General features: G+C 42.1%; 1 protein-coding gene across 3 annotated transcripts in view; it reads left to right on the top strand.

The window, feature by feature from the left end:
* The window catches only part of LOC139933391 (rap1 GTPase-activating protein 1-like), a 44,981-nt gene extending 18,017 nt beyond the window's left edge, over positions 1-26,964 (top strand). Inside the window, exons 3-26 of one of the 3 annotated variants that reach the window (XM_071927453.2) lie at positions 3,078-3,171; positions 8,392-8,427; positions 9,661-9,708; positions 10,327-10,365; positions 10,560-10,751; positions 11,362-11,465; positions 12,003-12,081; positions 12,289-12,342; positions 12,462-12,545; positions 15,124-15,224; positions 15,394-15,523; positions 16,913-17,068; positions 17,150-17,221; positions 17,345-17,431; positions 17,572-17,712; positions 19,298-19,429; positions 20,978-21,055; positions 22,162-22,271; positions 22,814-22,936; positions 23,090-23,207; positions 23,886-23,997; positions 24,284-24,363; positions 24,678-24,725; positions 25,095-26,964. In XM_071927453.2, the coding sequence (XP_071783554.1) occupies positions 3,078-3,171; positions 8,392-8,427; positions 9,661-9,708; positions 10,327-10,365; positions 10,560-10,751; positions 11,362-11,465; positions 12,003-12,081; positions 12,289-12,342; positions 12,462-12,545; positions 15,124-15,224; positions 15,394-15,523; positions 16,913-17,068; positions 17,150-17,221; positions 17,345-17,431; positions 17,572-17,712; positions 19,298-19,429; positions 20,978-21,055; positions 22,162-22,271; positions 22,814-22,936; positions 23,090-23,207; positions 23,886-23,997; positions 24,284-24,363; positions 24,678-24,686 (2,179 nt within the window). In that variant the 3' untranslated portion in view covers positions 24,687-24,725; positions 25,095-26,964. Of the gene's footprint in view, positions 1-152; positions 347-3,077; positions 3,172-8,391; positions 8,428-9,660; positions 9,709-10,326; positions 10,366-10,559; positions 10,752-11,361; positions 11,466-12,002; positions 12,082-12,288; positions 12,343-12,461; positions 12,546-15,123; positions 15,225-15,393; positions 15,524-16,912; positions 17,069-17,149; positions 17,222-17,344; positions 17,432-17,571; positions 17,713-19,297; positions 19,521-20,977; positions 21,056-22,161; positions 22,272-22,813; positions 22,937-23,089; positions 23,208-23,885; positions 23,998-24,283; positions 24,364-24,677; positions 24,726-25,094 lie in introns of those variants that run through there. The other 2 variants (XM_078288117.1, XM_078288116.1) reach the window with 2 other exon arrangements.
* Positions 26,965-27,799: the final 835 nt, after the last annotated feature.

Here is a 27,799-nt window from a genome sequence, read left to right as displayed (position 1 = left end):
GTGTGAGAGACTGAGGGGGAGGAGAGAGCGAGAGAGAGGGAGGAGAAACAGCAGCAGATAGACAGAGAGAGAGAGAGAGAGAGAGAGAGAGAGGGTGCTCACTGGGTGGGCGCGACAGTCCAAAGAGCTGTGAGTGTGGCCGGCAGGTGAGCGGCTGAACTGAAGCAGCAAGTGAGCAGAGCTGGAGAGAGAGAGAGAAGAGAGAAGCGAGAGAGAGAGAGAGAGAGAGAGAGAGAGACACACACAGAGAGAGAGAGGTTTAACTGGAGGAAGAAGCGTAGACAGTGAGTCATCTGCCTCAGTGCTGGTCACTGTCCGGACTTCCCAGGGAGCACCCAGCCACCGTGTGAGTAACTTTGTTGCTTGGCTCCACACAGCGGTACAGTGCGTCAGGCGCTCTGGACGACACGCTGTGACTTCCCTGCATGGCTGATTTCTGCGGTGCATTGCTAACCAATTGGGGTGTGTTATGTAATTTGTTGTGGTGTTGTGGAGCCGGGGATGAAGCCGTACGTGGCTTAGCGCTGCAAACCGATCTGCAGGAGGGCTTTAAGTGGGAACACTACAGAGAGCGGGCAGGTGCACAGAGAATACAGTGTGTCCTGCTCAACATGCTTGTGATGGTGGAACAGTTTGTGATGAGGAGGACAGGAGAATACCTCTGACACTTTTTTTTTTTTTTTTTTTTTCTCTGATGTCTTTGTTATTGCTGTGTTACTGCATGTGCTCCGGCAGCGTGGGACAGAGATGGTAGATGTTGTCCCCTATTCATGTCACGCTGTAATTATTATGTACTGTGGATCATCATGCCGGTCTAAGAATGCGAACACACAGATGCACACAAGTGTCATACATCTAAGTAGTGCCCCACATTTTTTCATATAATACATAGTATCCATCTTCTAGAGGAACTGACAGCATTTTCCTCACACATACTGCACCCCCTACTTTGTGTGTGTGTGTGTGTGTGTGTGTGTGTGTGTGTGTGCTGCATCCATCTACTGTGCGTCAGTTCTAATTAAGAGTTCAGGGCAGCTGATGCCCTAGCCTGCCCTCCCATGGGAGAGCTGCTGGAGCTCCCTGCCTCGCCTCATTCACTTCTGCTGGGCTCCACACACACACACTCGTTAAGTTCAGAATAGGCTCATTTCCAGTATTGTACCTCTTTTCATTTGGATGATGCAGGACTTGGCTTCATTCTAGACCTTGTTCCACTGTGTCATGAACAGTCAAATCAAAGTGCCCAGGCACGCTACACGTCTTTATGATTCATACGCTCTTTTCTTCACCTACATTTCATTCTAAATAGACTCAGTGGATGTGAAAACAAATTTCCATCTCCAGCTACTGGCCCTCTTGAGGATGTGCTATTTGTTGGGTCTTAATTGAATCTCCATACTCAGAGCTAGGGGACAGATAGGGCTTGTTTGCATTCACAAATGTGATTAAATATCGTGTCAGCATGGGCAGCGGTGCTATCTACTTGAAAATTGATTAGTTTATTAATAAGAGTTGCACATTTTAACTCAGAGATATTGAATAGAAATATACAAGCTTGGCATTGATGAATTTCTCTGCATGTGGAACTTGGTGCTTTGTGTCGATGCAGTTCTGTTATTTCTTTCTGCAGATGTTGCTCTCACGTAACAGTAGACAGAAATATAATATGATATATATATTTCATTGTGGCCGATGTATCCTCCTCTGGTAGTCATGGAGATGAAAATACATTTTTTTTGCTGAGTTACATTCTCCTCAGCTTGGTGAAAGTTGTTTACCAGGCCGTTTCAGGTTCCCCCTTTATAGCAATCAATCACATTGTGTGTTTGAAATAGATTGAATTAATCAAACCAATTGAAACCCTGTTGTGCGAACTGACTAGTTGAACAAGATTGTCATTGACAATAGTGCACTGTATGCAGCAGGGGTATTGATTAGTGATGCTGTGGGGATAAAGCAGTCCAAATAGAGGTATTGAATTGAGAGCAAAGGATACGTGACAGCTGTATTGCTCAGCTTTGCTCTACCATTGTGTTGTTCTCCTGGGTTAGAGAAGAGAGATCCTGCGTTTGAATAGATGGGGAATTGTGGGTATCATGTCCCCAGATCCCTAAAGTGTTTGTGAATAGTGTCTCCAGGTGATGCTCTTAAATAGAATCAAGAAAATGCACAGAAGAGACTGACTTGATATCCTTTGAGAATGATGTCAACATTGTTTTTCAGCAATTCTTTTAGAAATATGATTTAAGCTATAACAAGTGTCAGAAACAGAGGAATTTGATAATGATAACGCAACTTTTAGTCCCATTTCTTTGGTTTGGTCGCTGGGCATTAGACATTTCACTTGTGTGCTCTATCTGAAGGATAATGAATCCTGCATCTCCTCAGTCTTGACAGTAGGGTTTTAGAGCTGAAGGTAATGGATTTAGGAGCGTGGAGTTTATCTTTGGAGTAATTCCATTTCACCTGGTTTGACCGCTTCTCTTCTGACAGATGGGGCCTGAGAAAAAAAGACCAGGTCACTGCAAATGAGATAAAATAGGTGTAAGACAGCATAGTTCTTAAAAGATTCACAGAGGTTGACGCCGATTAAAAGTGTTTTAACCCAAATTGCACAGATATGACAGCGTCACATTGGGTATAGGCTGGAACCTGTAAACAGAACTAGTCTTGGCTTAGTCACTTATGTCTTTAGGGAAAATCAAATGATCTTGGTACAACTGGTTTTCTCTGTCTTTTACAGTAAGATAGATTGAAAGTCACATTTTAATTTGATTATGATGTTATGTATGCTGTAATCCAAGCCCGTCTGGCAAAACAACAGAGGAGAGTTGTCAGATGGGGAGAATAAGATTGAATTACTTAGCGTCTTCATGCTGTTCTTTAACCCTCACTGTCTAGGCTTCAGGCCATGGCAGTGCTACTCAGAACATCAGTCCATAAAAAGCAATATGTCATTAAGTGAGGCCAAGGTAGAACCCCGGGGCATTAACTTTGTTTGCCCCTCTCCTCTTGCCTGACCTCAAACTGACTGACCAATTCTGATTGCATGTTCTCTTGCATTTATCCAATTGTAGGAAACAAGATGGGAGTGAGCCCCGAATTTCCGCAACACTAGAGCCTCAGCTGTTCCAGCCTACGCTCCCGTACACCACCTCACCATTCCACAAGGTAGGAGATGAATGAGGGGGTTGGGCTTGCACTTTGACCCATGACCCCCGACCTTATCTGGCAGCCCTCTGTGTGACCTTTCACTCTGTGATCTTTGTTAGCTGTCTCTGCTCATCTCGTCTGTACACCTGCTCCACTCCCCACTCTGTATTCTTGTGTATGCACTGAGTGTGCTGTCTATATTTACATGAATCTCTGTAGGTTCTGTTGCATCGACTGTCTGCTTGCAACGACACTCTGATTGTTATTCAAGTGTCATCTTTTGTTTGACTTGTGTAATTAATGTGCACAGCGTTTGATGACTGGGATCATTATGTTTGCCTCATTCAATTAATAGAAAGCTATTTTTAGTTAGAAGTTGTCAGCCACATGCAGTGAGACCAAGCAGAACAAGTCCAATTTCGTAAAAGCAAACAAAACACAGCCTGTCTGAATAATTGTCTTTTTTTTTTTTTTTTAAACAAAGAGTACACTTCTTCGTCCCCACCTCCATCCACAGTGTGTCACAAGATTGGAATGAGATGAAATCTTTAATAATCCTTTCGATGGGGTCCTGCGCAATTCACAGTGTAAAAGCTCAGAAGTTGTTATTAGGCTTGCCAAAGCAATAGGCCAGTTTTGTTTCAGTGTCAACAAAAAATAGAGGGCTAATTTTTCTGCAGGCTGCTGACTGTGGTTAGCTGAAGTGCGCATAGCTCAGTGCCTCCAAAGCTGTTTTGTTGCAGTATGCTTGCAGCACATTCCCTGTCACACAGTAAAATTCCCTCTGTCCTTTATTCATTTAGACTGCTCCAGCTGTGCTTTTTGAGATTTACTGGAAGATGGTTTCATTGCACATTAATAGTCTGAATATGCTGCATATACTGAATAAGGCTATATTCTGAATAAAGTGTTTACATGGCTTGTGAATAATGGAATGTGGTGTTTACATGAGTCATTTCATATTCAGAATAATTCAGTATTCGGGATATTAACGGAATATGAATGTGCATGTAAAACTCACCCATTGAGTTTGTCTTGAATTCACTGAAACCACGTGAATTTCCATGATTTCCAGAATTCATGAATCATCTTTCACCTGGTGCCATTATTCCCAACTTTGAGACGAAATCATGTGAGAAACGACTCAACTGCTGTGATTGCTGACACCGAATGTAAAGTACAGAAAGTGAAAATGATGAAAAAGGAAAGCTCATTTCAATAAATCTATTTAGACTGTCACAGTACCTGTCAAATGCATTTTGGAAATGTTTTTGTTTAAGAATCTTCGTGCCAACTCTTGGCAGGTTTTACCATCTAAAAGGAGAGACTGAGTAATCTGCCGGAGGTATTTTAGGGACTTTGAACAGAGCTGAGCTCGGTGGTGATTAAGTGGATACAATCCCACTGATGTCAGAGTGGTTTAATAAGGTCCCTTACACTTTGGATGAGGCTTACACTCACAGCAATCTGACTTGATCTGAGTAGAACAGAGGGGCTGGAAAGAGAAAGGGATTAAAGGAGAATTTGGAGATTGAGTTGTTTAACAGTCATTTCCTGAGCCCCACAGTTCACACCATCTGTAGGTGACTCAGACTTATAGCTACCAAAATTCAGGCTGTGTGTCTGCAGATTTGCATGACATGCAAGCCAAACATGGCCAGCAGGAAAGGCACTGTGTTCAAGGTTTTATATGATACCCAAACAAAAATCTGGTTCTGACATGGCACTCTGTTGTTCAAGCCACAGATCTGCTGTTATGATGGACGTATTCCTCACTCAGCAGTCCATCTTCACCAGCAGTGAGGCAGAGGTTGTAACTATAGCTGTATGTCCTGGATGCACAGCTAAAATTGCATTACATATGGGTTTGTGATCAGATAAAAGCAACAATTTTACCAAGCAAAAGGAATATCTGATGAGGATAGAGGAAACTGCAGGATAGCATAGTAAAGCGCTATAGTAGTATATACAGTACAGGGGTTAGTGGAGCAAGACTCAGAGGAGCGTATCACTTTAATCAGAGCCCTGCTAAAACCAGGTCAATCTGCAATTAACCTCACCCCGTCTTATGATCACTGCCTAATTCAAACTACATTGTAATATATAATAATGTCACATATTTCTGAGAGAATATGTTATAAGGGGTGGCAGCTGACGGTGTAAAGGGGAAACTGTTTCTGACACGCATGCACACACACGCTCTCTCTCTCTCTCTCTCTCTCTCTCTCTCTCTCTCACACACACACACACACACACACACAAAGCAATTATCATCATAGTCAGATTTTGCTACGCATGATGCCTCATCACAAGCTAATTGAAAAACGAAATGTTCCTTCAAAATGGATTCAGAGATACTATTAACCCTGCATTTAGCCAAGCAGGTTTAACAATAACGTGTTCACAGCATTGGCTTACGTACACACACACACACACACACACACACACCTGGGAGTTGGCCAGTACTGCTGTCCTGTACTCTTGGCCACAGTGTTGCCCCATTGGTGCAGTTTGGGATGAGGTGCCGACTGATGATATGTTATTTTTATTTTTTATTTTTTTATTATATCCAGTTTTGCCTGTTTCCATTCAGACCATAAGATCAAGCGGCTCTTCTCAGAGGTTGATATCTCACTCTGATAAGGTGGAATTAGCAACTTTATGCTATTTTTACATTCCTATGGCACGGAAATGAAATCCCAGGCTGCAACCAAAATGCCAGATCATAAACTTATCTGATCTCTTTAGTAGAAGTTTAGTAGCAGATCCATCAAGACAGACATCAAAGAAAACAAAGAGAAAATAAACCTCTAAATCCATTTGATATTATGCATCTTCAGACTCCGGGTGCTGGTCTAGGTTTTAATGAGCTGTGTGTGGAGGCACAGAGTTGCAGCTGACAAGTGTGGAGGAGAGAGGAGTTATTGCACAGTTACTTTGCTTCTTATCGTAATGACAAGCCTATTAGCTCTCCTAATGAGAGGTCTCAGCTCTAACACCTGCACTGCATACTAGCCAGACTCCCCACGCCCCTCCCCCGCTCCTGTCATTTTTATTTCGTTTTCATTTCGTTTTTTTCTGCTAGGATGAGTCTTTGTTTCCATCTCGGTTTGCCACATCTGTCTTGTCCCTCTCTCTCCCCCTCTCTCTGCTCTTTATGCTTCTTCACTCTAAATTCTTTTTGCAACTCATATGTCTCCATCTCCCTCTTCTCTCCACATTTTTGTTCACAACAGTCGATCTCCTAATTGCGAATGTCATTTATAGCCTTCCAGATGCATGAACCTCTTGTGTTGGCAGCCTAGTGTGAGGTGACTGCTCCACTGCAGGGACTTGTCTGTAAAAGTAGCGGAGTTGGACTGCGCTCCACCTCTGGCCAGGTAGAGAGAGAAGTAAAGACAGAGGATTAGTGATACAAAGTGAGGTGGGTGGGTTTGGAGTTAGTTGTCCTCCCACAATGCTCTAGTATAGCGAGAGTGACAAAGGAAGCACAGCAGTAGAAGACAAGACGCCTCCAGCTTCGGTCAGAGGATCACTACTGTAAACTTGAGGCGATAACTGCCGCCCAGCCCTTGCATGCAACCTGAGGCACACACTTGCTGATCTTGCTGATAATCTTGTTCATATATGGAGCACACACACCGGCAGAGCTTGTCTGATCTGACTCTCTGTCAGTCACGGTCATAGTGACTGGAGATACAGCTTCACCCCAGGTGCCACAGTGGAACAACTGTCTGCCTCTGGGCAAAGACACAGCAGTCCGAGTGCCAGTCTGATACAGCACATTCAAACCTGCTGAAGTCAGTTAGGCTGAAATATCTTTTGAAGCTGCAGGATTTAAATTTGAGATAGAAATGGCTAAAAGTCGTCACAACCACCTCGGCGCTCCATTGGTGACAAAGGCACACTGGAGGAGGACCGGCCATGTAAGTAGCTTTACTTACAGTAAGAAACATGCTATAGATAGACAGGATGACTAGATGGGGAACTGAGAGGGAATTGGACAGCATATAAAGCACTTCATATTGTGGTTAGAATGGTTGATCTTGTGAGTGCTAAACCTGACAGTTAGTGTTGCTGGTTCATACAGCCGTTCAGCTGAAGAAATATGTCTGTTTGTAGGCAAAACCCATAGTGCTTATATCAGATGGTTCTTCCATTTTAAAGAAACCGATTGGCATGTTATGGAATGCTTGGCTTGTTTGATAAGATTAGAATATTAACATTTAATGCAGTCAGATATTTCTTGGCTGTATGTCATGATGCAGTTTGGTGGCTGATGCAGTTGTGTGCTGTTTTAAGACCCAAAAAGATGTGTAACCTCATTTGGCTTAACGCTGCTGTTCCTCATTTTGTTGTAATCTCTGTGGCTAATGTTGTTGAAGCCAGGAGTATTTACCTTTAGGGTTTGTAGCAGACTATTGTTTGCACATGGTGGAGGACTTTACTCATACTCACACTGAAAGCTAAGACAATATTGCTCTGTACACAAACTGTTTGACTATGTCAACCTTTACTGACTGTGCCTTTCAGACTCTACTAGACTACTTCAGACTGATGTTCCCATGGATCATTGGTTTTCCAGAGTACTTAGGGTCAGCATAGTCAACCGATGAATGCGAAAGCGTCAGCATCAAGTTTGTAGCATGTGAAATAGTCAAAGGACAATCTTGCAGTAGGTGGTGACAAACAAGCAGCTGTGGTTGGGTTCAACAGAGTGAGATAGGTGCTTTACCATGGAAAAGCTGGTTGCTCACTCATGACTGTGTAATTGGGTGAAAAACCACAGGGGAGAGGCAACAGATCACAAGCTGGAATCAGGTAAAATGTTGCTTTAAATGAATCGTATTTGAGTCTGTACTTTGTCACAGACATAAAGCGCGAGTTGACAGAGAACTCGCATTTTTCCATCTTTACAACAGCTTCTGTACAGCACAACGTTTCTCGTGAAGAAAGTGTAAATATTCAATATTTCACAGAAATTCTTTGGGATTCTGTAGAAGATAAACAATTAGGTGGCTGTGTTTTCCTAGCACCAGATGGGCTGTGACAGTGTGAACAACGAATGTGTAACAAATGAATTGTGCGATGGTGCTCCACGCAGCATATGTTAAAAAGGGTCACACCACAGCTCTCAGACTCACTCTGCTGTAAATAAAATAAATAAGTTACCCACAGCATTCAACAGTTGAACTCAAAACGTTTAACGACCACTTCATCTTACTTCCCTCTCTCCAGACCACAGATTTATTTGAAATGATTGAAAAGATGCAGGTAAGGCGATGCATTGATCTTCGTATTTTACCTCGGCTTCCTAAACTGTACTCACCAAGCAAGGCTCTGAACTAACCAGTCAGTTTGTCTCTTCCTAATGCTGCAGCGTTTTGGCCGCCTCCACCATAACAACGGCTTGTCTTTCTGCACATGTGAAGGATAGTGAGCCAGAGTAGAGCTGTCAGTTGTCATTACCTCTGTCTTTGTTAACCATTCTGGTTGTAACTCCAGCTGACCACCCTGTAAACTCATTATCTCACCTCAAAAACTCTATTCTGAATGTTTGTTTAGTAGAGTATGACCCACACATAGCAGGCTGAGAGTGTTTTTGATAGAGCTTATCAAAACTAAGCAAGCTTTTTTGTGTGTGTCAGCAATTAGTGTATTAATGGTAGAGAAAATTATCAACACATTGCTCATTCATTCTTTCAAATTCATTCAAAAAATTATCTAAGAAGTTAAGTCAATGTGGCTTTCAATGGCATCAATGTTTTTCTTGTCTGGTAGTGTATGATAACACATCTGAATCATCTTAAAAGAAATGTGCCTCTTCAGCAGGGAGTGCGATGCAGGAATGCCTTGTTTTCCCACTATCACAGACAATATATTAACACAGCGCAGCTTATCTTCTCCCGTCGCACCTGGCACCATCACCTAGTCCTGATTTTGTAGCACTGCATCTCTCTCGCTCTCTTGTTCTCTGTCTCTCACTCTCTCTCTCTTTCACACATACACCTCAGGTCCTATGGCCGTTCCAGTCTAGGAGTGCCACTTATGCGCTGCATCTTTTTAAATGACACGCTCCCCGGGGTCTTATTACCACTGTTCTCCTCTCCCTGGCACTGACAGCCTTTTCAGTCACTCCCAACTGGCTGCTCTTTAGCATCCTTTAATTGTCTCTCTGCATCCACTCTGTGTCCGTCTGTGTCTTTCCATCTGTCCCTCTCCGTCTTTGCTTTACTGCCCGCTGCGTATCTCCTGGGGAAGTGTTTTCTTTTTTTTTGTTATGCAATGAGACTGATCATTTTCTCCCCGTCGTTTCTTATTTGCTCATTTAGACCACAACCACCACAACACTTTCTTCAGGATTTATGCATTTCTAATCAACGGCGAGGGTACAAATTTTGATATTTGGGTTGACTTGCAAAACCAGCCGTCGTGTTACTTGACGACTGCGCGTGGCCGCTCTCACTCTCTGTCTGTGTTTCTTTCTCTCACTCTCTCCTCTCTTAGGGCAACAGGATGGATGAGCAGAGATGCACCTTTCCTCCCCCACTCAAAGTACGACTCTCCATGTAGACGCAGGAGACATTATTCACACGCTGCGCTCATTGTCTCACGACTGCTCCCTCATATCTCGCTCTGTCAGACTGGCTGATTACTCCGGCACACAGAGGCAGAATATTTTCCATCCATAATGCAGCGGAGTCTTGTTCTGCTCTCAAATCTAGCCGCCATCGCTATACCAACAGAGTTAATTACGCTTCAAATTCATATATGCTCTATTGATATTGTTAAAACGTTGCCACCCGCTGTGCAGAGTGTAGGCTGAAGTCTTAGAGGCAAAGAATTTGGCAGAATATAATAGCAATAATAAACCAGCAAGGGTTCATATGAGTTCATATTAGTGAAGAGTTTTTCAGAATCAGTAGTTAGGCAAAGCTTCTGTACGCTCTCACAGAGTCAGAGATGCCTTTTAGTGCCATGGTAGGGCTGTTGCCAATGGCAATACTGTGATAAGGAAATGCATTGCTAATTGAATCATGTGTATCTTATTTTCACTGCATAATAGTTATGTAATTATTCTAAAAAAAAAGTCTCCTTTGGGATTATAGAGTTGGGCTGTGTGTATTTTAACTCTTTGATGAAGAAACAAAGCTGTTTTTCTCTATTCCTCAGACAGAGGAGGACTACATTCCATACCCAAGTGTCCATGAGGTAGGCTGATGACTTTGCACTGTTTGCATCGCAGTGGCACTTTCCACAAATAGTGTGTGTGTCTCTCAGCATCTCTATTTCAATCTGTCGAGGAAATATGAGGTTTCAATGTCATTTTCATTTGTAACCTATACTCCGCTTACCTTCTGAATTTACTTTATCGATTCCACTAAGAGTTTGTCATTTTGGAACAGGTGCTGGGCAGAAGAAGCCCCTTTCCTCTCATCCTCCTGCCCCAGTTTGGGGGCTACTGGATCGAGGGGACCAACCATGAGCTGAGCGACACCACGGACACAGAGCAGCTCCAGCCGCTGTCCCCGAACACCCGCACCAAGCTGGAGTGCAACACCACAGCCAAACTCTACCGCAAGCACTTCCTGGGCAAGGTCAGCCAGACAGTGCACCATACACAAAGCTTACTATTGCCATCACTTGCAATTTGTACAGTTGCAATAGTGCAATTAAATATATTAATATGGTCATAAAGTAATGAAGTTTATTCCGTAATGAAGTTTAGTTCTGCAATGTTTTAAAAGGTTGGAAGTGGTATTTGTGAAGATATATTCATGAATGCCCTCACATACTGTAAGAGCTTCCTCCTCAAATGAGCCTCATTACTCTCATAGAATATTTTACAATCAATTTCACTTCTTGCTCATTATAGCAGCAAAATGAATAAGCGATAAGTAAATCCCGGCAGAGTAACCCAATAACAGGGACCAGCCTCACTGCCTGCCACTTCATACACTGTTGCTAATGAAGATGCATTAGGCTTTGCCACCTGTTTTTACACCCGCATAATATGAACAAATTTGATCTGCCTGTAGTAGCAGAGTAGCAGGAAAGGAAGAGGCACACAGATTGGAAAAATATGGCAAATGATAGGAGCAGTTGGAGCACCAGTGTGTGGGCATGCATGCGTGAGGGTGCATGCGCGTGCGTGTGTGTTTGTTTATGCCAGATACTAATGGCTGTGTCCTTGCACTGTGCCATCAGGAACACTTTAATTACTATTCAGTGGACAGTGCTCTGGGACATCTGGTGTTCTCCCTCAAGTATGATGTGATTGGTGACCAGGAACATCTCCGTCTCATGCTCAGGTAACACTCATACATGGCACAATTCATCATACAACCTCCTCTTATTTCATGTTTTTTTTAGTTTATAGGAAAATATGTGATCTTTAATTCTGTATTGTGCATCTCCGCATCTCAAGTTACGGATGTGTATGCAAAAAATAAATGACAGCTCTTTCATGGTCAATGGGAAATAGATAATAGATAAATAGATAAAATAATAATAATCCACTCATTTTTTTGTTCATGCAACCCTCTCTATTGACCGGATAATCACATCCTGCCGGCAGTAGTCTTATCGTAAGAGTCATAAAGCTAGCGAGAGTGTCAACAGCACAGTCATTTCCTCAGCAGGGTAACAGATGGACTATTTAGGCCAGCATGTGGGTGGGGATGGAGGGAGGGAGGGAGGGAGGGAGGGAGGGAGAAGAGAGGAGAGGGTGGGGAAGTTTGACGATGATCCATACCGGATGATCTCTTTCCCATGTGATGGGTTCTAAGAAATGTTGCATCACATTATTTGGCCTTGAGACCAAACTGATTGTGTTGTTTTTGCACCAGGACCAAGCTGAAAACCTACCATGATGTGATCCCCATCTCCTGTCTGACAGAGTTCCCCAATGTGGTCCAAATGGCAAAGGTGAGACAAGTCAAAGGGTTTGTTTTTACTGCTGGCGCATAAGCGATCATGCAGAGCCGTGAAATATATGAGTATGTATCCATTTTGCACAGAACACAACAGTGCTTTGTCGAATTGTGTGTTATTTTATCATTTGTCTGTTTTGGCAATGTCTGTGCTTTCTTTTAGAAAACATACGAATATTTTCTTGTTCTTTTTGATTCCAAGCTTGTCTGTGAAGAGGTCAATGTGGATCGCTTTTTCCCTGTCCTCTATCCAAAAGTAAGACTCAACTTTGTTTGGTCTTAAAATGCTTTACTTATATATAATCCTTGGTCCCATATATCTATTACAAATCTAATGATTTCATATTTCCTGTTATATCTGTAATTTCTTTACAGGCTTCAAGACTTATTGTCACCTTCGATGAGCATGTGATAAGCAACAATTTCAAGTATGGGGTCATCTATCAAAAATTTGGACAGGTGAGCTGTAGTGCCTGGATGTAGGTTAAAACAGAGGATGGGATTTTCAATCGTTTAGAGATGCAGCTATAGAGGTGGAACCATTATCCTTCTTCTATTCATTATATGCAGTGCAAGACAAACAAATGAGCATATACTATACACCATCATTAGTGATTTCCATAAGGAAATTGATTGTATTCAGTGCTCCTCGGCCTTAATAACGGGTTTCAGTCCAGTCCAATCCAGTCAGTTTGGCTCTCTTCAGTATTCCCTCTAATTTTCTATGACAATCACGACCCTGTTGTTTACTGTGTGGGAGCAGAAGAGCTGTTGAATGCTAAGTTGAGGGCCCTCGTACCTTTGTGAGTGGAGACCTCAGTGTGTGGAGTTCTGCATCCTCGATCTCTTAGAGCCGGAAGGAGTTGGATTACATTATGAATGAGCCGAGGGCCACAACACCAGGGCATCGAGGGCCCTCTGCTCATCCCTCAGGAAGACATTTCTATCCAGGAGGAGCACTAAGTGGAGAAAGGCATGCTAGGCAAATAGGCATCCTGCATAAGGGAAACAAAACAGAATCACTCAATGGGCAGTGGGAGCTCCTTCTCAGGGTTTGTGTCTATGTGCTCTGCATGTAGGCAGGCTTTTGTGTTCACAACACCACTCCAATTGGTGACAATAGATGATCAACTGACAATCACAGCTGATCATCAACACTCACACACAAGCTTTTTTCTAAAGGCCCTGACACACCAAACCGACTTCAAAGAACCAGCGGCGATGAAGGCCGACTGTTGCGTCGCCTCACGTCGCCTGCGTCTGGTCCAAAAAGTTGCACTTGAACACACCGCAAAGACTACAGCCGACGGCCAACTAGCACGTACGTTCTGCGCCTGCGTGAGGGGAAATAACTCTCCATACCTTATGTCTGATAAGAAGTTGCAAATGGCACTGGCGTTGTCAGCCCTTGGTCTTTTGGTTGTCGAAGAAGAAAGGAAGAGGCGGAGGCGAAAAATAAGGAGAAACCGCACTAAATGGGTGAAATCATGAATAACGTTACTCCAGCGACAGGCTCAAGGGGCTTTCCCGAACCCGTGTCGAGAGCTGGAGATAAATGAAACCTCCGATTTTAAAAATTTCGCTCGGCTCTTTCCTGTTCAGTTCCACATGTTGAAGGAATTTATCAGTCCAATCATCCAGAGGCAAAACACGAACTACCAATCAGAGTGATCTCTCTCACCGACGGCTCCGACGCCGATTCAACATGCTCAATCGGCCGAAAAGACGCCGACAGGGTCCGACTAGTGCCGACGGTGCGGGACACACCGCAAAAACTAGGGACACCGACGCTTACCGGCGGCCCGACATTGCCCGACGGCCGACCGTCGGCCTGGTGTGTCAGGGCCTTAAAGCCACCTCTGTCTTCTCATATGCAAATGCAGCCATTGACAAGAGTGTCAAACACACACCTACTGTTAGGGCTGCACGATTATGGCTAAAATGATAATCACGATTATTTTGCTCTATATTGTGATCACGATTATTTATCACGATTATTCATCCATTTTGTTTTATTGCACTTGAGCATTTTAAGTTAACCGAAATGCCTTCTCATTCATAATGTATTTTATAAACCTATAAATAAAAAAACATTCAAATGTACAAATCTTTGAACCTGTGATTCCGGTGCACCGGGTCCGTTGTTTTTTTTCCGGGACCATCACCTCTGTAGCCTTAGTTTTTGGGCATTTGTATTCTAAGACACTTATTTTGTAAGAAGTCTATTTGGGTGTTTGTGGGCTTTTATTTTGAAGTTTCCCATAAGGACCCGCGGGAGAATTTGTGTAAATAAGGAAGTAGTACGTTCGCCTGTGTACTGCGTCTCTGGTTGGAGATTAAAAAGGAAATATTTTACCCCGTAACCCGTGCTTCATTGTATACTACACTTGGATCCAAGCTAATGGAAGAGTTTATACGCGCTTTGAAAGGTCAGCGGCAAACTGGGTCAAAATTCAAGTAATTGAAGTACTTGAGACTTTAGTTGACTAATCGTTGCAGCCCTACACCAGAGCAAGCTAAACCCAGCGTGAATAATCGCCCCTGGCCACAATCAATTAATTGTGGAAGCCAATATCGACATCGCGATTAATATACGATTAATTGTGCAGCCCTACCTACTGTACAATTTATTTATTTTACTGTGAGCTGTTATTGACCCTACTGAACTGTTGCAGTAAAAAGACACATTATGACCATAAAATACCATATGTTTCTATTCACCCAGTCGGGCTGGTAGTCGGTTATTGCTGTGGGTAATGTGCCCACTCTATGCAGTATGCAAATCTTGCCTCTTGCAATCTTGTTCACATTCCTTGTCAGAAGTTGTCCTTACTGCTTGTTTATTTGTAATCCAGAGATAGAGACATTATTATTTGACACTCTCACATATTGACTTCTTAGAACACAAACTACATACAGTACACAGTCGACCGTACAAACCAATCTCTTACCCAGCCTCAGCCTTTTTTCAGTCGTACCTGCTGGAATCAATATTTTCTCCAAGCCTTGATGTTTATGAGTCCTTTTATTGTTGCAGACATCAGAGGAAGAGCTGTTTGGCAACAGCGAAGAGAGTCCTGCCTTTGTAGAATTCCTGGAGTTTCTCGGTGAGAAAATTGAGCTCCACGACTTTAAAGGGTAAGGACCTCATCATGGTCAGAATGTACTAAACATACTGTACCGCACACTGCACAGCAACACACCCACTATAATTCTCATTACACCCAGCTAGCTGCAGGAATAATGGTAATGCTGCTGCAGTGATGGTGGAGAATATCCTGTTGGACATGGTTGTCTGTGCTTGCAGTTTCCGTGGCGGGTTAGATGTGACTCATGGACAGACTGGCACTGAGTCTGTCTACAGCAACTACCGCAACAAAGAGGTCATGTTCCATGTGTCGACAAAGCTGCCTTACACAGAGGGGGACACCCAACAGGTACTGTAATACAATACCAGAATACCACACCTTCCATGGCATACAGTAAGCAGTCAGACAAGTTCCCCTGGGTATTGTAGCACCAGATTCTGTATGTATCTCAATAATGATGCCATATGACAGTGATATAGTTGCAATCAACACCAGTAAACCATAAAGCGTATTCAATGTATACTTTTCTGTTTGTATTCATAAGCAGCAGCCCTTCTTTACATACATTTAAAGCTGAGATAGAGTACCTTAGCCCACACATCACACATCTGGGTCCCCTTCCCACTCTCTCTCACACAGACACACAAACGCTGCTTTATCAGGACGAACACACAGCACGCCATTTCTTATCATGCTGCGCGCAAACACAGACAATGTGTAATCAGAGTCCCCGGCAGCAGTGGGTGTAACGCATTGTCTCCTGCGAGCGTTTGGGCCAATCAGTGCTCGCTCAGGCTGTCATGAGGGGAAGCAGCACTCCCTGGTGGTGGTTCACATGGTTCAGCAACGAGACTCGGAGAGGGGAGAGAGGAGGGTGAGGAGAGAGAGGAAGAAAGCATGCACACAACTCAGAGAGTCACAGCGGCATTGGGGACACTCAGCAGCTGTATAAACCAATAAAGTCTGAAAAAGTCATAAAATGAATTTTAGGCCTTAAAACGCATTAAAATGTCCTAAATACAGTTATTATCCAGTTATTTAACCATGCAGTGGCAGGGTTCTTTGCACTACATGCACCACTCTTAGATTAATACAAATCAGGGTGTACTTTTTCTCATACTGCCCATTAATAGTTTCCAAACTCTCATTAGCTCTGTTCAATCGGAAATATGATGGTTTTGCTAGCTTTGTTTCTTTATTTTGGGTTTTAAATTGGTCATAAAGGGGCATGAAGTAATCTTTGACTTCTATCGACCTCTATCAGCAACCAGTAGGAACTGCAACAACATCGACGTGTCTCTGGCACAGCCCTAAACCTCTCATGTCCCCTTGAATTACAGTCGCCAGTAATTGACATAAACAATAGTCTTATTTTCACAATAGAGACTGGTAAGCTACCTAATTAGAGCAGAGATCCAACAGAAAGGTCTAGTGAAGATGTAATAATCAGGATGCAAAATACTGTAATAATAATACTGCTTTGTCATTTTTGAGTATAAAACAGATATATTACGGTCATTTTGTGCTATGCGTCAGTCAAAATAGAATTAAAATGTCTTTTCTTTCTGAAACCTGCAGATTCCCTGATAACATTCATACTAACAGCATATAATACTTGGTATTAGCATGTCTTAAAAATCTCCAATGTCTCCCCCTGAGAGAGGCCCAATTTATTCATTCATGCAAGTGTAAATGATGTTGTTTATGATTCGTTGCTGTGTGACTCTTGTGTTGCAGTTGCAGAGAAAGCGGCACATAGGGAACGATATTGTGGCCATTGTGTTCCAAGAGGAAAATACTCCCTTCGTACCGGACATGATCGCCTCCAACTTCCTCCACGCCTATGTGGTCGTCCAGGTGGTCAACGCCTGTTCTGACAGTGTTCTCTACAAGGTGAGCTATTGCCCTCACTATAGGCTGACTTTGCTTTCTGTAAATACATAACCACTGATTACACTTTATGTCAATTCTTAGGTGTCAGTGACGGCACGGGACGATGTACCTTTCTTTGGCCCGGCCCTCCCAAACCCCCCTATCTTTAGAAAAGTAAGTGGAAGAACTGTTAGACTTAAACTACTGCATCCTTCAGCCAGTACTCTTTCCTCTTCTTAGTCATCTTTTTGTTTCACACATGACTCAAGCTCCTTCTCTTTGCTACCTTCTCTCCAGGGTCCTGAATTCCATGAATTCCTCTTCACTAAGCTCATCAATGCTGAGTATGCCTGCTACAAGGCTGAGAAATTTGCCAAATTGGAGGTGAGTTATTGAAAATCAATTAAAACAATCTTTGATGTTTATGCATCTCTGGCTAGAATCATACAGAATACCCTTTGCTTTACTTTGTTTCAACTCACTCTTTGTGTGTGTGTGTGTGTGTGTGTGTGTGTGTGTGTAAGGAGCGGACGCGATCGGCCTTGCTGGAGACGCTGTATGAGGAGCTCCATGTGAACAGCCAGGCCATGATGGGCGTTGGAGGAGAGGATGACAAACTAGAGAACGGGAGTGGAGGAGGAGGGGGCTTCTTTGAGTCCTTCAAGGTAACTGGACAGGCAGGAGCAGAGGCCGGGGCTTCAGACCGAAGGCTTCACTAAACCTTCTGTGTCACTAGGGAAAAAAACTGAAACTGAAAGATGAGGGCTTGGCAAGCTAAACACTGATCCATTGTATAGATTTAAATGTTTTATTTTACTTATGTTAGAATATTTTATGTTTGGTAATGCTTTATTTTCCGTGTCCGCAATATCCTAGGAAAGGAACTGTTAATTTCTTAGGAAGTTTCCTGGAAAGAACCATGAAATTATGTACTAATTATTGGGAAAATACAGAAAGAGTTCAATGGTAGTTGGTAGTTGGTAGTTGGTAAGTACCTCCAATTTCTTCTTTTGTTTCCAAGACAGAACCATGATTATGTAATAGTTATATAGAAAACTAGTAATCAACTAAAATTAATTAAGAATTCAACAAATAACTATATAATTAAATGAAAAATGACATCTGATAATTGACCTCTGTCTATTATTTTTCCAATAAATAGTTTATAGTTGCAGTTCTTTCCAGGAAATGTTTTTTTCTTTTATTGACTCCACCAGACTGCTTACATTTTTTATATAACCACTACATAATTTCATGGTTCTTAAAACTTCCTAAGAAATTAACAGTTGTACATTGTGTAATTGTGGACCAGGAAAATAAAGCGTTACTTTATGTTTTTTTATGTTTTTTATGCATACAGAACACTATTATTTACATTATGGTGACTTATGGTGTCAGTGTTAATTGAAACTCAGTGTTATTTCAATCAACTGACATTGTAAGACTAAAAAGATCAGTGTTACTACACAGGTGTAAAACCTGGGCAATGTGTTATTATATGATTGAAAGACGTATCTGTCATCTAGTTCCAGTTTCCAGCTTTCTGCCAGCTGTCTGTTGTTTCCTCTCTGGGTGTGAAGGAGGGTGTCTTTTCTCTGGCAGTCGTTCAGGATTGCCCTTGTGTGTATGCAAGCTACCGGCTGTAAGGGCTGTATCAATCTCTATCAAGCTGTATGAGGAGAGGCTCTGCTGCTCTGTCCTGCGGGCATAAACCGCTCCTGGCTCACCGGCTTCTCTTCCCCACGCTGCTGTGCTGTGTCGTGCTGTTGTAGTCTCTGCATGCCCCCCACTGTTGAGTTACTGCAGCCACGTTTGTGTATCATTCTTTCATCTTCATATGTCAGTCTAGTCATATTAAAGGGAATGGATAAGATTTCTCTCACCATCAGATGTCTCTGCCTCTCCCCTCTATAATCCATATCTGCAAAGAGGTGCATTGGGCTTTCAACTTCTCCTTGCTGTGTTTAAAGTCGGTGTGGGCAGACATCTGTAAGCCACTTGGCCCTTCTACTCCCTTCTCTTCTTCTGCCACCTACTCAAACATATTGACTCATCTGAGTCTCCCTCTGGGCGCTAAAGCTTAGCAGTGCCTCTCTGCCTCTACCTTGTCTGTCAGGATTAGTGTTAGGCCCGTGTTCAGGACTAGCCCCTGCGGCCCCTCCCGGCCTGTGGCGCTATACAGCGGCGGTGAGGGGTCACGTGGGTCAGCGCCATCTCAATGTATCTCCTCCTCCTCGTCTCTCTCTGTAGCGGGTGATCCGCAGCAGAAGCCAGTCTATGGACGCCATGGGTCTCACTTTCAAGAAGCCACACACAGTCTCCACTAGTCTCAGCGGCAGCTTTAACCACAACCCCGCAGAGAGCCCCAAATTCCCAGGGATAGTAAGTACAGTGCCACTCCTCTGGTCTCGAGTGGGACGGGTCTCGCTCCCTCTGCCTCCCTCATAACTCCCAGCCAATCTAGTACAGTACTCCCCCCCCCCCCACCCTCCTCACATGCCTGCTTACTGCACTAACTTCTCACAGAGCAGGACTGCACACTCAATCGAGCGGAGCATTTACGCCTTGGCCTTTAACTTAGGCTCTCACACCGTCTGCCACCACGAGATGGAGCGACTGGACACTCACAGCCCTTGCATTGACTTGAACATTTGTAGGAGTTGAGGAGAGTTTCTTACCTGGGTGTGAAGCTGCTTCTAATATTGACTCTTGTTCTACTACAGTTCTCATTATTTCAGTCCCCATGCATCTGCATTGATCATAAATACGCACTTGAATTCTAATGAATGTGGACTGGACTGACTGTGTGTGTGTGTATGTGTGTGCGCGTGCATGTTTGTGTGTATGTGTGTGCATGCCAATTGAAACTTGTGCTTGACTGCAGTGTTTACACAATATTTTTTGCAGTGATTATGATTGTCAGGTGAAAACCTGGTATCTCCAAAATAAAAAAAATAAAAACAACCTTGGTTTTAGTTTGACCACCATGCGTTTTTGAGTTTATCTAATTTGTTCTGAAAAGGTTTTCGTTTTTTTGTGATCAAATTTTTATTTCATTTCTTTACTGGGTGCAAAAGGTTCCATGAATCCGGGGCTGTAGAATTTTCTCAGTCATAGAGGAGCATGTAATCCTTCAGTTGAAGTTAAAACATGAAAATCATCAAAATTGGAGTTACAAGGTTTTCACCCGACAGCGACAATATGCTTGCTTGCAATTAATAGTCTCTGATAACAAATGTTTATGCATGGTAAGTATTTTGGGGGTTCTGGGAGATGGTACGGTTTTGTCTAACATTTTGAATGAAATTCAGTATCTGTATGAATTTTGACCTTTATGAAATGATCTTGATTTTCTTTGTCTTAGGCAATTCACAGGATTTTTAGTCATGTGTATATTGTCAATTGACACAGCTCAGGACGCTCATATTTCTAAATCAAAAATAAACAGGATATTTTAAACTTCCCATTCAAAAATGACTAACCATAATTATTAACCAACCTGTATGTGGAAATAACTGAAGCTTGCTATTTTTGCCCATAACCCGGTCTTGCTGTGCGATCTAAACCTAATGTATAACATTATGTCCTCCTCTGCTGTTTTTTTGCTCTTCTCCATCCTCTTTCTCACAGGCATATGGCTCTCTGAACAGTCTCATCATGTATCTCTCCCATTCAGTCGCCTGCGTTGCACCCATGGTGCCAAAGTGTCCCTCTTTCTTTAACATGCATTGTATCCCCCAGCTAACACGTGCCTTGTATTTTGTTTTTAACAACATAACTTGCTGCATGGAATCTCATGGTGTTCTATATTTTCTCTTCCCCCCTTATCCTCCTCTCTTCCTCTTGTCCTCTCTCATCGTCACCATCTCTCTCTCTCTCTCTCTCTCTCTCTCTCTCCCTCCCTCTCTCTCTCCTCCCTGTGTGACTCAGTCATTGCTTGTCCCAGGCAAAAGTCCCAGTAAATATGGACGTCGAGGCAGTGCCATAGGGATAGGAACAGTAGAAGAGGTTCATGTCTAATTCTAACTACTCTCTAACTACTCGCTCTTGCTCTTTGTCCCTTTTTCTCTGCATGGCTCCACTGCATCATGACCAAACACTTTTCTCTATACCTTTCAGCACCTCAATATGTCATCAAATTGTGAGCTAGAGACGGCATGTATAAAGAATATTACCTCCATTTATGAGAAATAGCAGATATTCTCCTTTATTTTTTCACATCAATCAATTGTTTTTGACAATGCCAAACATTGGGATTGTACATAGAGACTGTGATCTAGGAAGCATTCTTAGTAATTTCTCCATAGACCACTCTGTGTTGTGTGTAAAGGCACATACAGACGGTTAAAGTCGTGTTTGAAGGTGCCACCACTTAGCTCCCAACCCACTAATAGTCTTTGCCTTCTTTCTATTCTCGCTGTCTAATCTGCTTTGCTGCAGTATGTGTTCGCCTCCTTCAGTGTCTTCTAATTTAGACCATTCCGTATCTTAATTCCTGTATGCCTAATTCTCTATTTGTTTAAAAATGATGAATATTAATGATTTAATGTCCCCCCTTGCAGAAAAATAAAAAAATAAAAATTCTCCTCCTGCTCTTTGAAGCCACATTACATAAAAGCCTTTTTCAAGTCCTTATTTTGAGAGCTTAAAAAGGGAGATTGAATGAACAAAGCACTCGCTGAGAAAGCACATTTTAGTGGTAAGCCCCGCAGCCCTAGAATCCATCTTTCATCTCCCTTCCTACTCTGCTCTGCTCTGACTGAAAGACTGGCACTAGGGCTTGACATTAAGCTGCTAAGTGCATATTTTAACATTTTCTTATCAGAGCGACAACGCCAAGGCAGCACTGTTACTCTTCAGCTCGATAATTCAACGCGACATAAGATCGAATATATCTTTTGCCGTGAAGATGGCTGAAACCATCGCTGAGTTTTTAAAAGGCATAAAATGATGAATAAATTCTTAAATTAAATCTCAAATTAAGCATGAACTCCCCTCAACAACAAATAAATAGTCTGATAAGCACCAGGAAAAATAAATCAGTATCACTCAAAGATATTTTAGAGGTATTAGAAGTATCTTGACTCTGACTGTCTGTCGTCTGTCCCTGGCAGTCTTTGATCATCCCGGGGAAAAGCCCGACCAGGAAGAAGTCTGGTCCCTTCAGCTCCAGGCGAAGCAGCGCCATCGGCATTGAAAACATTCAGGAAGTCCAGGAGAAGAGGTGAGATGCAGCAGAGTATTGCTGTATTTTTATTTGATTTATTTAACCTTTATTTAAGCAAGTCCACTTGAGATTCAGAATCTCTTTTGTGAGGGAGACCTGACCAAGACAGCAGCAAATGAGAAATAGTAACGGAGCAAGTAAACTTTATAAAAGACAATTGACCTGGATACCATATCTCTCACAAAGGCCTTAAACTCTTTCATTGGGATGAGAGTCTTAATTTTTATATTATTTTGCAGCCTGTTCCAGGTAATAGGGGCCGACACCATAAAGGATTTCTTGCCCATCTCAGTGCGGGCCTTGGGGATTCATACTCATTTTGGTGTACATGTACAATATTCATATTTTCTATCTCTAATATCCTATCAGTGTGTGTGTAGCTAGAGCCTTATAATTGATTATGTGTCTAAGGGTCAGAGTTTACTGCTTTTCACTTGTTGGAAATACCTGTACTGCATTTAAGCTCCCAAAATAAAGACTTAACAATATGAATGTTGCATTTGCTGTTATTGATATGCTACACGTCCTGTCTCATATAGCAGTAGAGAGTGTTCTCCAAATACCCAGAAGACCCCTGACAGTGGCCACGCCTCTCAGGACCCCAAATCTGACAACTCATCCAATCAGAGCTCTCCTGAGGTGCTCACCACCACCAAGAACAGGTGTGTATGATAGACTGGATCACAGACTTATGTTTGTATAAGCGCTGGGTTACGCTCAGCCACTGCAGCATGTTGAGTGAGCGTGTCCTGTACATGAGAGTGACTGTGCTGGAGCGTGGTTAACCCAGGGTGTAGTTCTTATCTCGGTGGCAGGGCCCCGTCCATCCCAGAGGGTCATGACCTCTCCCGCTCCTCCTCCAACGCTAGCAGCTTCGCCAGTGTGGTGGAGGAGAACGAGACAGAGGCCACAGAGGACTATGACACCGGCATGGTGAGCGCTGTATGTGTGTGTGTGTGTGTGTCTACTAGGCCTGTGTCGATGTAAACATTTCCTAGTACGATTATTTTGGCCAAAATTATCTCAATACACAATATTGTCTCGATAATTATCAAAAAGATGAAAACTTTAAAAACAGTACCGTAATATGCTTCAATTACTTCAAAACTAATTTATCAATCACAAGACAGCTGACTTTTTTCTTAAATAACAAAATTATAAAATTCTGGTTTGTCTTATAGAAACTGTGAGGATAGTTTTAAACAACGCAAATAAAAATCAAAATAACAGTATCTAAAATGAAGTCAAATGAGTCTCAAATAAGGTTAGCTATAGTCTGTATCCACTTTAACTCAGTAGGCAAAAATGAATATAACAGTTTATTAGAGGGCTTCTCCTTTTGGGGAAAATTAAACATCAATGATGACAGACGAGAGCTGCGGTTATCGCGGTGGTCACGATAATAAATATTAGTGGCGGTGTCATAACTGTCTTTTACCTCGATATATAGTAATACCGGTTATTGTCCCATGCCTAGTGCGTACGTGTGTGAGAGAGCAAAAGAAAGAGATTGTGTGTATCTAAGTATCATGTATGTCTATTTGTCTTTCAGCCTGCAGTATGTATGTATATTTCACTATCTGTCATGGCCTCTCCCTGCGTGTTCCCCAGGAGAGTCTGTCATCTGCCGAGACGCCACACAAGCGAGACTCATTCACCTACAGCACCTGGCTGGAGGACAGCATGAGCAGCACCAGTAACACCAGTCGAGGCAGCTCCCCAGGTAATGAACTGGCAGGGTTTTGAAAGGAGGCAGTAGAATCTAGGATGGCAAAACAGAGGAAAGTAGTGCACAGAGATGGACATTATAGGGCTCAGTAGAAAAACATAACCATAGAGTTAAATGGAAATGTAAACTTTAGTGTCATTCCTGCCATCCTACCGCACAGCCTTCGCTTACAAGATCCTCGCCACACTTAGCAGTCAAGTTTCAATGTTCTAGGTAATTCTACATTTGTAAGTCTAGTGCATAGATGATTGACTGAACACAGTGTGGGCTCATCCTGCAGGGCCTGGTAAACCTGAAGGAGGGAAAGGGACAGACATCCGTATCAAACTGGAGCGGCCACACGATCATCAGTCCTCATCGGTGAGTCAAGCCCATCCTGACCTACACTGAAATCTGATCTCTCCTAATGATCAGCTACCTCTTAATCACCTTTAAAACACTGGCTGTTCTGCATGAGTTCTCCTCTAAAAGCACAGTGAACGCTGGTGTGATGCTGTTTATGTTGTATTTAAAAGTGCAGATTGTTAACAAACTGGCACTGAACTGCAGTTGTGCTACTGTAAGATCACTGCTGTACTGCGCTGTAGTGCTGCGCTGCTTCTGCTGTGCTGTTGTTGATGTTTGGTTCTGTTCTGTCTCGTTCTTCCTCGCTCTCTGTGCATCTCTATGTGCAGAACTGTTAGCCCCACCCACCTGGTTGTATCCTGGATCTCCATCTTCAGGTTAGACCTTTCTCTGTACCCTAATTAAAGTCCTCATGGGCTTGAATTATGGCGAGATAGACCAAATAACTACTGACTCATAACCATATACATGGATACCAAACACATGCTGATTGTATGAATGTATATTCAGCTACTCTCTGTGATATGAAGCATAGCTGCATCAAGATGCTTTTCAATATTACTGAGGAATAAACAAAACCAAGACCAGTATATTATTGTATCATATGATAATGTGGCTGTAGTTAGCTTTGGCATTGTATTGCATTAGAAAGTATGATTTTCAGTCATCAATATTTGATGACAATATTGTATTCTGCCACCGACCTTGTGTTGAGAGTTTTAACTGCAAGTCTCTGGTTCCCAAAGCATTCCCATAAGTCACAATCCTTCTGGGAGATGAGACGAGTGCAGGCGTTCGCCGTGACCAGTGACGATGAGGAGGAGGAAGAGGAGGAGGAGGAAGAGGAGGAGGAGAAGGAGGTGGAGCCTAGCCAGTCTGCTGGTCAGTGAGGCCGGAGCGCCCCGAACCCAGAAACCTGGAGGAACCTGGAGAGGATGACACACAAAGAGGGGCCAGCTTTTGCACAGTGTTGTTTCCTTCCACTCGTTTTCTTTGCCTGTTCACACATCTATTGCCTGGTTATATTGTTTTTTTTTGGACCTGACCTTTATTTCAAGAGCACACATTTTATCTACCAAGTAAATAGTTTTATTTGTTAAAAGATATTACTTTGGTTTGTTTGTCTGGTTGAGGCCTAGATGTGCTGGTTATACAGGGTAAAGACAGTGCCATTGAGCTCTTATTAGAGATCGTGAGAAGGACTTTTGCTGCAACTTTGTTAGTGAGTATAATTGCCTGGACAGTCTTTTTACCAAATCAACAAAGATTTTGGCTTGATAAAAATCTCTAATGTATAAATAATACCAAATATTCAACATCAAAGATATGTGTTTTATAACAAAAACATCCATTGTGATTTATAGTTATGTTGAATGCTGTTAAATGTGATTATTTTCTGGGTAAAGTGATTGTAATTTGTCTATTAACGATAGCTTCATCAAATTCCTCTATAGAACTACTGTATAGCTGCAGCAAAACAATTTGTCTGATAAGGACTGTACTGTTCCTCTTACAGCCAAGTCTCCACAATGTTAAACAGATATTGGACTTCATACCACAGGTCAAGTGAAGATAGCAATGTATCGTGAATGAATTGACATGGCCTTAAAACTTAAACATGCAATTTATTCATCCCTTGATTTATTTTACCTCACTCCTTTTGATTAACATTGCCTGCAGCCAGTAATAGGATGGCGGTAGTAGATCAAGTGCGAAACTAATATTTATACTCAACACCATTTTTAAGCACACTATTTTAAAAAAAAGCAGCCAGAAATAGCTTTGCACTTTCAAAGCATTTTAACATGGTGGTGTGACGCAGTTATCGTTTGGCACTGTCTGTATAGTCTGCCATAAAGAGTAATGTATGGATATATATTCATCAATGACTGATTTAATTGCTCTGTCCATCTAATCAGTTGGTGCGGTGACCAACCTCTGTACATTATGTTCTCAGTTGTCTTTTTCTTGCTAACGTATGTTTTTATTTATTGATTTGGTTTCTTTTGGATTGGAGTTTACGCCGTACATCTGTTATACCTCTATGGTAGTACTAGGTGACAACAATCAGCACCCTGCCACGTGCTTATATGAGTCACTTTGGAGTAAAATATCATAATGTTGTCATCTGTAAAGCTCTGCCTATTTCAGGGGTCAGATCTCTTTCAGCGCAGTAAATTTGCAATGCCATTAAAACCCATGACTGGAAGTAACTGAATATTTATTTGCTTTTAAATTTAAAAAAGAAAAATAACTCCAACTGTAATTACAACTACTGTTTTTGTACATATATATTTAGTTGGAGTACATATATATGGAATTAGAATGGGACTGACCCCCACCTTGAAATTACATACTGCCAGGTTAACAATTTATTGTTGTTTTTTTTCTTGTGCCCTTACCTTTAAATATTATTTTGAAAGAAAGTTTTAGAATAAAATTATTTTAAAAGTTATTGAGACTGTTCAATAAAAGGGGAAACATCTTGTTGATCATTTGAGTTGCCTTATCACAAGCAGACAGTGTGTACAGATAGTTATGAGAATAGTTGATAAGCAACAAGATTTACAATGAAATGAATGTTTTTTTGTTTTGTTTTGTTTTTTATCTTAAATAAATGCCCTGGGAATTTTACAGTCTATTGTACACATACTCTGTTGCCCTGGATCACATCACTCAAAAGAAATTCATTTCTTAGCTTTTAACTTATTTTTGTCACTAATCTGCCGTTTGCACAAACAAATACAATATTCTGAATGCCATACTGTGAAAATCAATGCAGTAAAATGCCTAAATACTGTAGATGTTCAATTTTCCACAGTCTGAGTGAAAGCTATGAGAGAATGTCCCATGAATAAATGATTTGATGTGGCTGCCCACAAGTGTCTAAAAGTAGAGCAATCTAAAAGTGGAGGCTTCCCTGCTTATATAACTGTGCCACATGGAAGAAAGATTATATTCAATTTTAATGAGTCAAACAAAGGAAAATAAGACTGAATCACGACTGAAACGGACTTTCCAATTATATCTACACACGAAACAGTAATGGAAAACACTTGGGGTGAGTGTAACATGAGTCAGTTGTTTGTAACGATTCACAAATAAGTTTGGAAAAATGCAATTGTAGCCCAGGAGAAGAACACAGCCGAACACAAACTAAATTTTGCGAGTACTCCCATAAAATAGAAAAGCATTAATTCAAGTTTAAAGGTTCAACATGAAGGGAAACAGTCTCTTTGCTACTCTATCCTGGATACTCTGGTCTTTTCTCTTTGTGTGCTTGGATTCATGTACAAAAAGGCCTAAAGTAAAGCAAAGTACAGTAAAATGAAGGTAAGTGCATAAAGTAAAGGTCAGTCAAAGTGCATCAGTGCAACAGTAGCAGTCTGCCTTTCTGTGACAAGACTGTGTGCCTAATGGTAGCTGGGCCAGTCTGGGTTTTTGTAAGAAG

The sequence above is a fragment of the Centroberyx gerrardi genome, chromosome 14, assembly GCF_048128805.1.
Source record: "Centroberyx gerrardi isolate f3 chromosome 14, fCenGer3.hap1.cur.20231027, whole genome shotgun sequence".
Classification (NCBI taxonomy): Eukaryota; Metazoa; Chordata; class Actinopteri; order Beryciformes; family Berycidae; genus Centroberyx; species Centroberyx gerrardi.
This window is presented reverse-complemented; position numbering and strand designations above follow the sequence as displayed.